A 14,794-nucleotide genomic window follows, 5' to 3' on the forward strand; every position below is an offset into this window, starting at 1 on the left:
TTTGAATTTAAGAAGGTTATCGTGGTTTTTCTATTACCGTACCCCGCGGTAAGACTGGTAACCGCGGTTGCTGATGGTAATGTAAACCCTGGGCTTATGTTGAAGACGAACAGTTAGGTTACACATGTTCCTTTGTAAAAAAAAAAAGAAGTGTAAATGATCCGGCGATGACCATCCAGCGTACGTTGTCGTGGTGATTATGTGATACGATATGGTGACATTGCTCCATGTTTTCTTCTTTTGACTGTGTCCGCCTATGTTTACTGGGAAAATTGTTCCTCAACGGATTTCTTTTCCCAAACGAGATTAAAACTCCAACCCCTTAACCCTTGTGTCCGATTCTATTTTATGCGCGCGACAATGCTGATAAAACGTCGGTAAAAGGTGAATCCGCCCTTCTCGCCATGCTTACAGACTGGACTTGGAGGCTTACGTTAATTAAGACGACGACGAAGACGAATAGTTGGGTTGGTTGGCACACAAGTTCCTCGTACAAACAACGGGTAGATCTGTGGATGTATGTACTCCCTCCGTCTTAAAAAAAGACAAACCCTGATTTCCGTGTCCAACGTTTGACTGTCCGTCTTATTTAAAAAAAATATGAAAAAAAATTAAAAAGACAAGTCACGCATAAAATATTAATCATGTTTTATCATTTAACAACAATAAAAATACGAATTATAAAAAAATTTCATATAAAACGGACAGTCAAAGTTAGACACGGAAATCTAGGGTTTGCTTCTTTTTTTTTTTTGAGACGGAGGGAGTAGATGACACGGTGAATCTAGCTTTTGCCCGGGATAGGGAGGCGCATCCGCATATGAGTGAGTAAGGTGGTGTTTAGGTCTCACAAAAGTATAAGTCACAGAGAAGGGACTTATATTGTGAGAAGGACTAAAATAAGTCCCTCCCCTCTCAAACACCACCAAAGTTTTGTGCCGTGACCAACTGTGGCTGTGTTCCGTGAAATGTTCCTGACTTCTCATTTTCCATATGCACGTTTTTCAAACTGCTACACAGTGTATTTTTTACAAAAAGTTTCTATACGAAAGTGGCTTAAAAAAATTATATTAATCTATTTTTATTAAAAAAAATTAGTAAATACTTAATTAATTACTTGCTAATTATGGCTCCGTTTTCCGTGCCGAACGCAGCCTGTGCCTATCGACGCGCGACGCGATGTTCCGGCCGGGATCCCATGCAAAAATGCGGTGGCGCAGTCGCATGCCTTGCGGCCGCGTTGTGCCTTTGTGGTGGTTTAGCACGTAATAGCACGGGTTAGTCTCTTCAGTAAGCTTTACGAGGCCGCGTCTCCCCCCTGGCCGTTTGGTTGGTCTAGTGCTTTCCTTCAACAAATCCTCGCTGTTGCATCCGTATCGCTGCTCGTATATGCAACAACAGGAGACTTAAGGCCTGATTAGAGAAGCTTCTAGCTGCTGCAGCTTCTCTCAGAATCAGAAGTTCTCCTAAACAGTCTAGTTTTTATCCAAATTTTAAAAAGTTATAGTTGTGGAATACAGAAAATAAACTAGAAGTCAGAAGCTGGAAAACCCAGTTTTTACAGATTCTTAGAAGCTGGCTACCAACTACTCCCTCATAGCTAGGGTTTGTCTTTTTTTTGGACGGAGTGAGTAGTTGTTTCTCATAAGAGCAAGAATAATAGTGGGTTATAAGAAGGCTGAATGCTGAGGTGGATGAGAAAGGAGAGGAGAGAGATGAGAAGCGGACTGTAAGTTTATAACCGGCTTAGGCATAGGAATCAAGAAAATTTGTGAGACAGACAGGTGGAACATATGTTTACAGAAAAGAGCTAACCATTATATAAGTGAGCTGAGAGATATGCTATAAAGATCTATACAGTCAGCAGCTGGCTATATTATTAGTCTTGCTCTAATCTTAGAAGTCTCCAAACATGCCCTTAATATTGGTGAACAGAATTTCTTGCGGTTGCTACGGGTAGGCGTAGGTGGTTACGTGGAGGTGTTTAAAAAAAGAATAAGCTTTGACACATGACACGAGCAAAGCTTCGCGGTGGGCGCACTGTCACTATCGGGCTGCTCTTATCACCACAACTATGGGCCTGTTTGGATCTTCAGGCTATTAAATATCTCTCCAAAATTTTACTATTTAGAAGTATTAAATATAGATTACTAATAAAAACCCATTCCATAACCCTTAGACTATTTTACGAGACGTAGGGGTTATGGAATGGGTTTTGTCAGTAATATACGTTTAATACTTCTAAATAACAAGATTTCGGATGGCTATTTAATAGCCCTCCGGATTCAAACAGGCCCTATACCGGAGTTTACTGCTCTCTCCGTCTCATAATATAAGGGATTTTAACTTTTTGTTTGTACTGTTTGACCATTCGTCTTATTTAAAAAAATTTAGAATTATTATTTATTTTATTTGTGACTTACTTTATTATCCAAAGTATTTCAAACATAACTTTTCGTTTTTTATATTTACATAAATTTTTTGAATAAGACAAATGGTCATACAATACAATAAAAAAAATCAAAATCTATTATATTATGGTACTTAGGGAGTATTAACTCCTACCGAAGTCAGATCTAAGAGTCCTCTGTTTCAACAAGCTGGTTCACTGACCTCCATTACTGGATTTATTTTATTCAACTTTCTTCTGAAATTTGTTTTCTCACAGTGACAGTCACTGATCTCACACACACAGCATCTCCTGAATCGGACACAATTCACCGACACAAGCAAACTCTGCTGCAGCACAGAGAAGTAGTACTAGTAGTAGGAGAAGGAGAAGGCACGCACCTCAAGATATACCTACTGTTTATTCCCTTGTCCTGCCACGTTGCTCCAAGAAGCAGCTCAGCTCGCCGTGCCCTGCAGCTCTACCGGCAGCATCATCATCACCTGTATCCCCGAAAGGCAGCTTCTTCCGGTTGTAGCTACCGAGCTACCAGTACCACCCACCCTGAGAGCCAAGAAATGGCGGCCTGATTGGGCCCCCCCGTGAGCTCCGAATCCGCCGGCGGCCAACTGCCGGATCTCCTCGCAGCCAGCGCGCCGCCGGGAGGGACGGAGATTGGCGGCGGAGGAGGGGAGGTGTCCAGGCCAGGTCAGGTGGGATCTCCGCTTGCTTCGCCGGCTTAGAAATCGGCATCTTTGTCTTGCAGATGTGAGCTTGCAAGTGTGGGGTCTCCGCGTCTTTTTCCAGGTTAGAAATGGCATGTTTTGTGTTAAGTGAGAAAAAAAAAAGAAAAAAATCTTTCTTGGGCACAGACAAGTATTTATTCTTGCTATATCTGATCGGTTAATTCAGTTACCGTTGCTTAGTATGTCATGTCTTCTTGTTGAATTCAGATAGTTCTGGTGAAATTTAGAAATTTTCGCATCAGTCACTGAGTGGCTAATTATGCATACTTTTCAGTTATCATATCAGCTCATAATCTTCCAATCCCCGCAAAAGTTTATATAAGAAATTCATAATATTCCAGAAAATGGATACTCTTGTAGTGCATAGAACAAATTTTGATCGTGATTTGTTATAGGTGGCAGGCATGGAGGTGAGGCTGCTGCTTCTAGTGTTCATATGTCTGCATGCTCTTCTTTGGGCGGCTTCGGCTCAGCAGCCAGAGGAGGCGACGGTCATAGTTAAGGGATCGACAAAAATCGCTGAAACGAATAAAAATTATATATGTGCTACAATCGATTGGTGGCCACCAGAGAAGTGTAACTATAATCAGTGTCCATGGGGCCAATCGTCAATTCTAAACTTGGTATTGTTATGCTCTTCCCTTGGAGTAGTACTACTTTTATATGCTGTTATTGTGCATTGGTTCATGGGCTTACTTCTCATTTGGTGTTCCACCAACTGGTTCATGTAGGATTTGGATCATCCCTTCCTGGCTCAAGCCATTCAAGGTATGTTGTTGGATTTCATTAGGTGATTACTGCTTCCATATTAATCATTTCTGCTGGGTTTGTCTGGATTATCAGAGGAGAACTTTCGTATATAGGTGAGTGATGCGGTAAAGACAAAAAGGAATTGCAAACACACATCTCTAATGCAATAAGTCCTTTTATATTCAAACATTGTTGCAGCCTAGGAAGCACGTCTACTTTAGTTTGTAGTTTGCAAGAATGCAATTTCTACTTTTAGTCGGATCCCTATAAATTTTCCATTGCAAAGATTTTGTATACTCTCTTTTGAGATGATATTCCAAAGAAGCTCTTAAATCTTATTTCCTACTATCTGTGTTGTATCAATTCTCAGCAGAAAAAAATACTACTCAAAATCTGACATGATACTATCTGCGGCTGCACCATATCGGTGGATACAATTATGTTTATTTGCAGGATGCTTATTCAATTGCAATGATAAGTCAATTGATTCCCTAAATGTCTCACGGTCTCTCTTTCTCTGTTCTCTCTGCAGCATTTGATAATTTGAGGATTAGACTGGGAGGCTCTTTGCAAGACCGAGTTGTTTATGATGTGGGTACAAACAGTCCATGCGCCCCGTTCACAAACATGTCAAATGGTTTATTTGGTTTCTCAGATGGTTGTCTAAGCATGGATAGGTGGGACAAACTGAATGCTCTATTCCAAAAAACAGGGTGAGTATTTAACTACATGACTATTATGCATAAAAAACTCTCCCTAAAAAATTATGCATATTTTTTTTTTCATTTTCTTCATGAAGTTCCAAAATCTTCTTTTGCATCAATCATGCAACTCATACTTGTTTATCAGAGCTAGCTAATGGGTGTTAAAAACATTTATCTCCAGTGCAATTATCACATTTGGTCTGAATGCGCTCTATGGGAGGTACAATGTCCGTCGTTCTTTCTGGGCTAGCAAATGGAACTCTACAAATGCATATAATTTTGTAAAATACACAATCTCAAAGGGATATCCAGTTGACTCATGGGAATATGGTAATCTGTTGTATTATTTTTTTTTATACTTGGTCATTTAATATTGCATACCATTTATTCGGAGTTCTGGAACATGAAGTAAGCTGAGCGAATGTGAGCCTCAATAGTGCCATTTGTTGTTTTGTCAGGTAATGAACTGAGCGGGCATGGAATTGGGGCAAGAGTCGATGCTACACTGTATGGAAAAGATGCAATTGAACTTAAATCCATCTTTCAACAGTTGTACAAGGCACCACTCTCCCAGCCATCCCTGTTAGCCCCTGGAGGATTCTTTGATCAGCAGTGGTACACTCAGCTACTTCAGACTTCTGGTCATGGCGTTGTCAGTGCTTTGACGCATCATATTTATAATCTTGGTGGAGGTATGTGATATGCTACTTTTGCTCTAGTGGCATCTGAAAAATCGTTTCTGTGCTTCGATTCTGTAGCTTGACGTTTTGAGGGAATGATCAAGAATGTTGTAGGCAGGACTTTTACTTGTTTCACATTTTTCAATCATACTAATTCTCTCTAACTTTCCCAAAAAAAAGGGTTCTGTCCTGTTAAGCGATGAGTTGTGTTATGGTCTTTCTGAAATGCCAAATCATGAGTTTCTTGCAGGCTTTTATTCTTTTCTTACTCATGTTAAGAACATCTTTTGTGTTGGATTTGAGTCCTTTTAATTTGATCAGAAATATATAAGCGTGATTCACTGGAAATCCAGGTTATTTTATCATTATTAGTCCACTTTTTGTAATTAATAAGCAAAATTCATCAATGGCGACGCCATGTTTTCAGGGAATGATGCCCACCTTATAAGGAAGATATTAGATCCAAAGTATTTAGATCGTTCAGAAGATACTTATAGGGATATGCAACTCACCCTTCAAAGGCATGGAACATGGGCTTCTGCCTGGGTCAGCGAAAGCGGAGGTGTATTCAACAATGGCGGTGAACTTGTGTCAAACACTTTCATCAATAGCATCTGGTCAGCTCTCAATATTTTCTCATGAACTTTCACAATTACATGCGGTCAGACACCAAAATAAATTCACAGCTACACTCTAGCATCTTGTGGCAGCAAGAATTTGTGATGGTTTTTCAATGCAAACAGGTATCTTGATCAGCTTGGAATGGCATCTAAGTACAATACAAAAATATTCTGCAGGCAGACTCTGATTGGTGGCCACTATGGTCTACTTGACACCCAAACTTTTTTGCCAAATCCTGATTACTATAGGTAAGGCTACATCTTTAGACTTTACTGCAGCATTTTACGGTACAAAGTTTTCACTGTTTAAACCTTCTTTTGTCCCCAGTGCTCTACTATGGCATCGGCTTATGGGCAGGGAAGTTCTTTCAGTTGATATCAATGCGCCGCGTAAACTGCGTGCTTATGCTCATTGCAGGAAACAGCAGGTACAAATTGCACACTTTTTTTTTTCTTTTCTTGACTTCGCAAATTATGGCATTCCCGTTACCGCTGACTGTTTTGCTATGACCGAAAATTGCCGTATTTCCATGTAAACATCATGTTAAATTCAAGTGAGGTAAATGTCTAGATTAGCCACTCTTCCATGTAAGAATCTGAAACAAATCTTATTTTCAACATGCAGCAAGGAATCACCCTCCTGTTGATCAACCTGAGCAATACCACCGGATACAACGTCACCCTCCAGAATGACATCAATGTCAGCCTTGACAAAACAGCCAGCCTTCATAAGCACAATTCTTTCTCACACAGCCTCAGAAGAGCGGTTTCATGGCTGGGGCGCAAGCCGTCAAGCGACGTCGCGAGGAGGGAGGAGTACCACCTGACGGCCAAGGACGGCGACCTCCAGAGCAAGACGATGCTGCTCAACGGCGCACCGCTGGAACTCTCGGACGACGGCGGCGTTCCGGCCATGAGCCCTGCGCTCGTTGCTGTCAACTCGCCGGTGTACCTGGCACCGACATCGATCGCCTTTGTAGTTCTTCCAATGTTTGAGGCCAAGGCCTGTTCTTGAGTGATCAATCTTGCCTTCTTGTTGAGTATTACGCCCTTAGAATGTTCCATTTGTTCTTTTCTGGTTTAAATAGCAAAACCCTTGGAATGTAAGCCTTTAGAATGTAAAAGAATGGAGTGTTCCATTTGTTCGTTTTCTGGTTTGAATAACAAAGCCTTTAGAATGTAAAAGAATGTACCAAAACCCTTCGAATACAAGAAGGATCACAAGAATTTACCTTAGAATGCATAGAACGATTACAAGAATTTAAACATATTGTGAGTAAATTACAAGAATGTAAACAGATTTTGAGTAAATAACAATTGAATTGTGAGCAAAATTTTTGAAGTTTGGAATTGTTGGGGCCTTTCCTGATAGGAAAAGCACCCTCCAAAAATAAAGGTATGCTGCTTAATGTGGCGCGCACACGGTATTCTTTAGTAAAAGGCGAAAGAATAGTTCGCTTTGTGTTCACCACGCAGCTCCATGCTCTGCACCGACTGCCAAGGCCACCTATTTGTACACCTCCCAGGTCATCGCTTCTCGCTTGGCAGTCGAGGTGGGACTAAAATCTGCTAGTTCTAGTAGTGCTTCCGTGACGCCGAAATCATATTGGGCTGGGCTAGCAGGCCCATTTTTTTTAGTGCGTTCAAGGGGGACGCAGGTTGAAACTCCGAACACAGACCGGATTATTTATTTATTTATTTTTCAAACGAGACGAGGAGGGGTTAGAGATTGTCAGATTGTTAGGTCATTTTAATCGCGATTCGAAAGATAGGTCATTTTAACAAACCCTCAGGGCTGGATTTATTTTGAACCCCCTAAAGTTGGAATTATTTTTTGTTTTGGATTGGGGTTAGAGATTAATCAACGAGGATTAAGGAGGGAACTGAATTTTAATCGCGAATCCAAAGGGTCGGTCATTTTAACTAGTCAATGGGGTCGGAGATTAAAATTTGGACCCTGCAGGACGAACAACTTTCGCTCAGTTTTGTTTAGCCCTTTTTTCCCTTTGAATACGTAAACATTTGTCCGAAAATTATCAGCAGCAGCACTCTCAGTGCTGTCTAGGCTAATAACGTGTCATGTTACAAGTCAATAGAGATGCGTGCACATCACATGTACATAAGCGTCTGCGTTTGTGAACAAAAAAACGTGACGTTCGAATCGAGCTAAAATCTGGGCAATGATTCGTAGTGCCTCAGTTCCGTAATCGGGAAAATCAACACAAATAATCTTGAAAGAATTATCTGCACATTTTCAATATGTCAACAAGTGTAACAATGTCCTGTAGGTTACTCACAAACAATGGCATCTCTACTACAATCATCTCCAACCTACCAAAGCAACCACAAAACTAACAGAACAAAATTTCAAGGACTCGAGTATATCAAGAAGGAAAAAAAGAATAAAATGAGGGGGAAAACATATAAACTCTCGCGACCTCATAGTGGCTGCCTTCTCTTACTTCGCCATGATCAATTAATCGATCGATCGATCAATCTGTGCTACCCTCCGCTGCATTATTCTGCGGTCAAGGATTTAGCCCAATCCCACAGAGGGAGACTTCACCAAGCTATCCTTCGCAGTTCATAGTGTCGAAAAGAATGATGCGCCAATATGATACAGATGAAAAGAATCGTGTAGCCATATATGATACAGATGAAAAGTCTCGAGTATTTGCATGCCAGTCGATCCAGGGCATAGTCAGGTATGTTCAGTGCTGATTGTGTTCTGGTTGTTAACGAATTGACCAATCTTCCCACCATCCAACAGCAATCAGCCTCTCCAGTGAACAAATGAATCACAACCGGTATGATATACTCCAATGCGCCTACCCCATTTCCCAGAAGTCACTCTTTATCATACTGGGGCTCCAAAATATGGCAGTTTCTAATAAAGTCATTGGAGTAATTTACGTGCTTTGTCCAAAATGGTTGTAGGTTCTTAAAAGCAATGTCTAGCCATGGCTTGCACTGGCCATTGTAGTGGATCACTGCAGATCTCCTAACACCCTCAATGTCTGTATTTTCTTGGTATCCTAGGCCAAGCATGTGCCAAGATGGATCTATGCCATGCAGGTGGCCCCTGAATGCTATTAGCGCAGGCGGCAAAGTGCCAAATTTCCAGAGAGTAAGACCAGATTTTAGATTCTGCAAAAGAAGCAGAGGTTATTATGAAATTAAACAAAGACATAGACAATGCCATACTGTTCACTTTTCAGCATTATAAAATTACCATCCTGAGGTATTTACAAAGATGAAACTAAAATCTTCTCTATGTCAGTGGCTAGCAATACTTTTAATATAGCTTAATTGCTTAGGTCTATTTCATATAGCACATAATGGCAAATATAAACCAGGTAGAATCCTAGCAGTAATGGTATTACCATTATGATCTTGTTACACATTTTAGCACAATAAATATACACGGATAAGTGAGAATATATGTGGCGGGGTGTGTTTGTGTTACTGGCAGCAAAAATGTCAGAAGCACACCAGTAAAAATATTTTAATACAATGTTGGCTGCCTAGATTCTGTAATACATCAGATGAAACTGTACAAGAAATATACAAAAGTTATACCAAACAATTAAGCTCGTAATACTCTGAAGAATATCATTGACTGCTCTGTTATGGGATCTAGATTTTAGATTAGCCGTCACTTTCAAGAAAATTCTCTAATAGACACATCAGCTAAATCCCAGTTTAACCTGTTGGAGGTTCTGGTTTGGAGGTCAGAGTCCTTATATATTCTTAAATCAGGTCTTATGCGCATGCCTACTGTACATATGAAAGTTTCACTTGGAATGAACTTTAATTATTCATCAGTATCAATATTACTTTGAAGCTTCTTGATCATAAGACTTCATCTACATGAGGAACCATTCTAAAATTCTACATGTCGAATAGGTACATCCAGAATAGTATTGTTGATCTCAAAAGCAGCAGAGGATACATTTTGGAAACAGAATCTTAACTAGAAGCAAGCCAGGTGAAAGAAAGTTCAAGACTTCCAGCACTTAACAAAACAACTACCTTATGCCAAGACAGATAAGGCACTTTTTTCATAGCACTGATGCTTAGTGATCAAAGCACCCATCTGATTAATGAGAGAGAGATTATTGTAAGGACAAAAAAGGTTACCTCTTTCAACCAGAAATGGTATGTCTCTCTGATGTTTGTCTTCCTCCAAGCTGCCAAGTCAAATATATTCATCCCATATGCCCATGCACATTCATCTGGGTCAAGACTCCGAGCTATCACAGGGTGGGAAAAATTGAAATATGTCCTGAAGCGCTTAGACATCACCCAGTTATCTTCTCCTCTGCAGGTCTCCACAGCACCATTCACCTTCCCTTCGAGATTGATCTTCCAAAGGGGAGACAAATCACGCTGAATAACAATGTCGTCATCAAGAAAGACCACCTTGTTGAGGTTCGGAAAAAGCTGTATAAATAAATAATATCATCAGCTAAAGAAAGATGGGTAGGCCATATCTTTCATTTGTCAGTAGCTGTAAAAGTAACACAGCTATTATCCAGTTTCAGCCCATTCTAATTTATTGATAACATGGATAGCCCAAAATAAAAATAATGGTTTAATCAGATATCAAGGTTATTTTGCTTAGTGATTGCATAACCTAATATTTTCAAATCAAAGCATATTCAAAACATTCAAGTTGATCCAAGTAAGGACCACTTTTTTTCTCATTTAACTGTAGACTTTCCACTAAGTTCCTTTGTCCTGTGTAAGAAAGATTGCACCATGACATTTCCAAGCTCAATTAATCATCTGATGCCTCCAAGCAGACATTTGCACAACCTAATGCACTCTGTAAATGTGTATCATGAGCAGGGGATTTTCACAAAACTGAAATGTCTAAACTGGCAAAATCCTCCAAACATAGAAAATACTAAATAAATTGACATTCCAATGGACCATAATGATGAACTATTATACCGCAATAGAGAATATTGAGGACAAAGTACCTCAGGCAAATAAATGCGGAGATGGTTAAGCAGGGATATGTATTTGGGACTTCGAGCCTGCAGCTTTGAAGCAAGCACTCTCGGACTGTCACTTGCACTAGAAACTGCCGCATGATCTCCATGGTAGTGATTTCTGACTCCACGATGGTTTTCTATAGCCTCTAGTACTGGAACATTTTCTCTCGTCAACCAATCAAACTGGTGAACACCTTTCACTTCAACTATAGCAGGTGATATAGAATTAAGAGCAAACCAAGAATGCATCCCCGGATACGTTTTCTTATCAGTAATAACATGAAATACTACTTTATGAGGTACTGACGAAGATCGGACAGTTGAGCTCACAACAACTGAAGCAGCAAGGATATTATCACTGGCTAGAATGTAATGTTGGAATGAATTATCAGAAAGTAAAGGTAACAGTTCAGGTGGTGGCAACTGTTTCCGAGCATGAGCATTTGAGGAATATTCATCAGTAAGACGCAGAGACAGGCAATGTATGCCCTTGGGAATAGCAGTTGCAGCATAATGTTTATATAATTGCTCTGCCAGCCTTAACTTCTTTACTTCCTTATCCATGTTTTCCATCTACAAAGAAGCACATAAAGTGATCAATATATTTCACATGCAGGATGCAAACATCAGAGTGCCTCATCAGGGTTAACAGTATATAAGACATGAATAAGCTATGTGGTGCCACCAAAGCCAAGTTCAAAATTCTAGCGACCAGTATGACAGTATCAAATGACCACCAGCAGCAAAACTGCAAAATACATTAGGAGCAGAATCACATGCTCCAAAAATGTTCGGCGTGAGAAGTGTGTAATGGAAATTTTATACCAAAAATGTAAAACGTGAGATGTGTGTAATGGAAATTACGTACCAATAGCTGCAAGACATCCCACTATAAAACACAAGCGAAATAATTTCTTTCAAAAAATAAGGGTACAACAAGTATATCATCCCTACCAAAAACATTTGAAAACAAAATGTTGCTACAAAGTCATGGTTCATAAGCAAAGGTCACTCTTGTATCACTCTCTCCTTCAAACTAATTTTAAGGCCCATCTGGGTGGCTGAGCGGGCATAATTGGATATCAGGCACTTGATCTAAATATCTAATTCCTCATGCAGCTGTTTATCATGAATTAATAATGCATTATTTTCCTATAATTTGTCCAGGAACACAAAGACTTCAGACAATATGCTACTGTCAACTACAAAATGTGCATCACAAAATCAATTTGGTTTTAGAAGTTAGCTGCTTTAATGAAAGAAGTTATGCACCACTAAGTTTTCAAAGAAAAAAAAAACTTTGATTGTTAGTTCCATACCGTAGCTTTCAACCTAACAGCAAATGTTCTAGCATCGTAATGGCTATCCTTCATCTCCAGAAGAAAGTCCCTGAATGATTCTGGTATTCTTTTATCATCAGGAGATTCTTCATTGTTAACCTGATCAAAAATCCTATACAGATCTTGCACCAGCCTCTGTGCATATTGAGTAAGAAGTCAATACATTTTGCATTTTCTTTAATAGAAATGGTAAAACACAGATCATGTTTTACCTACAAATAGAAGCACAGGAATCAAGTAAATTACCATAGAATCACCCCCCTGCCTACCAAGGAAACTAGGCCCTATTCGCCTCCCCAAGCAATCTGCAAAACAAAAAATGCAATACTTAGAACAAATTGATGCATCAAGCAACTGAATTGTAAATATCAGTTTGAGAGGTGTATAACCTGTCTAAGGTATATAAACAGCATTCAAACTTATATTACAGAAATCTCTACATTCAAGGAGACAACTGCTAAGTCTAGCACATAAGATAGCAGCTTTTAAATCCCAATAACTGAAGCATCAAACATAAACAACATGGTTGCTTGGGCTTGGTGACAACATATTTATAGTGAGAGTAGGAGAGAACTGTTAAGTGATCCTGATTTAGTAATTTATCAAGTAAGAGTCGGGTGGCCAAGAATGTTGCTGCCATAGGCGCAGAAGCAAAGCAAATTATAAGTTCAACAAATCAATCAGCCAGGTGCATCAAGGGTGTTGCATTGTTTCTCTAGGTTGCATTACTTGCATATCCATCCCCAATGTCCCAATTGTTTGCGATTTTGTGTAAGCTAACCCTCTAAGCAGTTCCAGCACAGGATAGTGTTTCTACTCCAGTTTTGCAAGATTCAGCGCAAAACCAGGATAAAAGAATACTTCCAAATCAACATCGCAGCTGATAGCACTCATTCCAGATGTTCGAAAATTAGCTGAGTTCGAATCATACATTTTTGGTCAATACCAGAAAATCAGCTGCCCGGGATCCAACAAATAACTCACCAGCAAGAGCTGAACCATAAACTCGAATCGTCTAACTCTCATGTTTCCAGTTCAAATCACCCATAAACAAGATCGCATAACCTGATACCTCGAATCCAGCTCAACAAACAAGTCTATCAGAGAGCCAATCACGCGTTTTCAGCAGGAAATCTAGACAGGAAGTCGGGGAACCATCTCCACGGACCTACATTCCCACCGACATCGCAAAATCGCACGCCCAAGAGCACTAAGATCCGAGATTCGCCGCCCCCCAAAACGAGCCAAATCAACAACCCAACAACCCTCTGCAACCAAGCCCAGAAAACGCCGCCCCAGATCGCGGGACGCCGATCTTACCGATGGAGGAGCACTTGCTGCCGTCGGCCTCGAGCGCCGGCACTGCGGCGAGGATGAAGGCGAAGGGCAGGAGGCAGCCGAGCGCCACGACGGCCGGGAACGCCACGGCGCGCCAGTACCACCCCGCCCCCCACCACCCACCGCCACCGCCACCTCCCCCTCCCCCGCCGCCACGGCGGCCCGCGCCCGGCGTCACCACCCCCTGCAGCGCGAGCGGCGGCGGCGGCGGGGGCGGCTGCGGCGCCACCCGCACCTTCATCGAGTCGACGACGCCATTGCTGCTCGAGATGGTGATGCTGCGCATGCTCGGCGAGATCCGCAGCTGCATCCTCCTCCTCCCCCGCCGACGACGGGAGCTCCGACGACTCCGGCTCCGGCGACGGCGACGGCGGCGGCGGCGGCCTAGGGTTCCGGCGACGGCGGCGAGGCGGTGGCATTGGGCTGAGACATGCTAATCGCACGGGTGGTGATACTAAATACGCAACCAAAATAACACCAAAAAAACTAAAAAAGAGATGGGAATAATAATAATAACAATAATAAATGGAATAATGCAGGGCGCCGCGAGCGAATTCGGGATTAGCTCGGGGGCCTAACAGCTAATTTGGCGGGGGATTTTGGGGGCTCTCGCCTCTGGAGCTCGAGAGATTGGGGGATTTTTGAGGAGGGGAAGAAGCGGATGGAGTGTGGAGGAGGGCGGCGGCTATGGCTTCTCCTTCTTCTTCTTTTTTTTTTCTTGCTTGCTTCCCCCTTCCCTCTTCCGGCCGCGAGGAGAAAGAAAAAAAAAAGAGGAGAGAAAAAAAGAAGAGAGGTGATTTCGATTGGTTGTTCATTTCTTTCTTCTTCAGCTCTTTTTTAAAAAAAAAGTTTGTTTTTACCCTCCTTTTCTTTTATTTTTTGAAATATTTTTTTCCTAAGGAGGTGTTGTTTTATAGACTTTTAGTTTAGATAGTTTATAAATATATTAAAATCAACTTCAAAATTAAATTTAAAAATTCAAATTTTAGTTTTTGCTTTGGTTTATTAAGGTAACCAATGGGACTCGGAATCGCTAGGCGGTTTTATTGTTTTGGCTTGATATTGGGTTGTTGGTGAGGTTTCTTTTCTGCAACAGTGGTTAGCGTAACTTATTTTCTATATGACTAATTGAAGCAATTCGAACACATATGTAATTGAGTTATGTATAGCATAATATTTAACATGATTTAATTTGTTTATTAAACATTAAACATGGTAATTCCTCAC

At 40.9% G+C, this 14,794-nt stretch overlaps 2 protein-coding genes and 1 non-coding gene across 6 annotated transcripts; 1 reads left to right on the forward strand and 2 right to left on the reverse strand.

Moving 5' to 3' along the window:
* The first annotated feature begins 2,919 nt into the window (after positions 1–2,919).
* Positions 2,920–7,223, forward strand: LOC4332033 (heparanase-like protein 1). Of its 4 annotated transcripts, none has more exons than XM_015776349.3 (10): positions 2,920–3,196; positions 3,531–3,758; positions 3,867–3,903; positions 4,418–4,598; positions 4,771–4,919; positions 5,048–5,281; positions 5,697–5,886; positions 6,013–6,138; positions 6,218–6,317; positions 6,515–7,223. In XM_015776349.3, the coding sequence occupies exons 2-10, from the start codon at positions 3,540–3,542 to the stop codon at positions 6,902–6,904; spliced, it is 1,626 nt and encodes a 541-aa protein (XP_015631835.1). In that variant the 5' UTR covers positions 2,920–3,196; positions 3,531–3,539; the 3' UTR covers positions 6,905–7,223. The 4 variants fall into 4 exon arrangements, with proteins under 4 accessions (XP_015631835.1, XP_015631837.1, XP_015631836.1 ...); XM_015776351.3 differs by having other exon boundaries at positions 6,067–6,138; XM_015776350.3 differs by having other exon boundaries at positions 3,538–3,758.
* Positions 7,224–7,249: 26 nt separating this feature from the next.
* Positions 7,250–7,367, reverse strand: LOC112938465 (U5 spliceosomal RNA). Its single transcript, XR_003241664.1, has one exon. It is a non-coding gene; the product is annotated as a U5 spliceosomal RNA (small nuclear RNA).
* Positions 7,368–8,120: 753 nt separating this feature from the next.
* LOC4332034 (probable galacturonosyltransferase 14) lies at positions 8,121–14,055 on the reverse strand. Its single transcript, XM_015777106.3, has 6 exons — positions 13,550–14,055; positions 12,476–12,534; positions 12,209–12,364; positions 10,875–11,462; positions 10,030–10,332; positions 8,121–9,036 (listed from the first exon to the last, which is right to left on the reverse strand). The coding sequence occupies exons 1-6, from the start codon at positions 13,875–13,877 to the stop codon at positions 8,737–8,739; spliced, it is 1,734 nt and encodes a 577-aa protein (XP_015632592.1). The 5' UTR covers positions 13,878–14,055; the 3' UTR covers positions 8,121–8,736.
* Between the last annotated feature and the right edge of the window lie 739 nt (positions 14,056–14,794).

Source organism: Oryza sativa, chromosome 3 (assembly GCF_034140825.1).
Source record: "Oryza sativa Japonica Group chromosome 3, ASM3414082v1".
In the NCBI taxonomy this organism is placed as follows: domain Eukaryota; kingdom Viridiplantae; phylum Streptophyta; class Magnoliopsida; order Poales; family Poaceae; genus Oryza; species Oryza sativa.

Excerpts from the sequence above, each read along its gene's own strand:
- LOC4332033 (XM_015776349.3), top strand. The coding sequence starts at position 3,540 with ATGGAGGTGAGGCTGCTGCTTCTAGTGTTCATATGTCTGCATGCTCTT. Across the intron at positions 3,759-3,866 it reads AATCGTCAATTCTAAACTTG|GATTTGGATCATCCCTTCCT; the intron begins GTATTGTTATGC and ends TGGTTCATGTAG. Across the intron at positions 3,904-4,417 it reads CCTGGCTCAAGCCATTCAAG|CATTTGATAATTTGAGGATT; the intron begins GTATGTTGTTGG and ends TTCTCTCTGCAG.
- LOC4332034 (XM_015777106.3), bottom strand. The coding sequence starts at position 13,877 with ATGCAGCTGCGGATCTCGCCGAGCATGCGCAGCATCACCATCTCGAGC. Across the intron at positions 12,365-12,475 it reads GGCAGGGGGGTGATTCTATG|AGGCTGGTGCAAGATCTGTA; the intron begins GTAATTTACTTG and ends CAATATGCACAG. Across the intron at positions 10,333-10,874 it reads TCCGCATTTATTTGCCTGAG|CTTTTTCCGAACCTCAACAA; the intron begins GTACTTTGTCCT and ends TTATTTATACAG.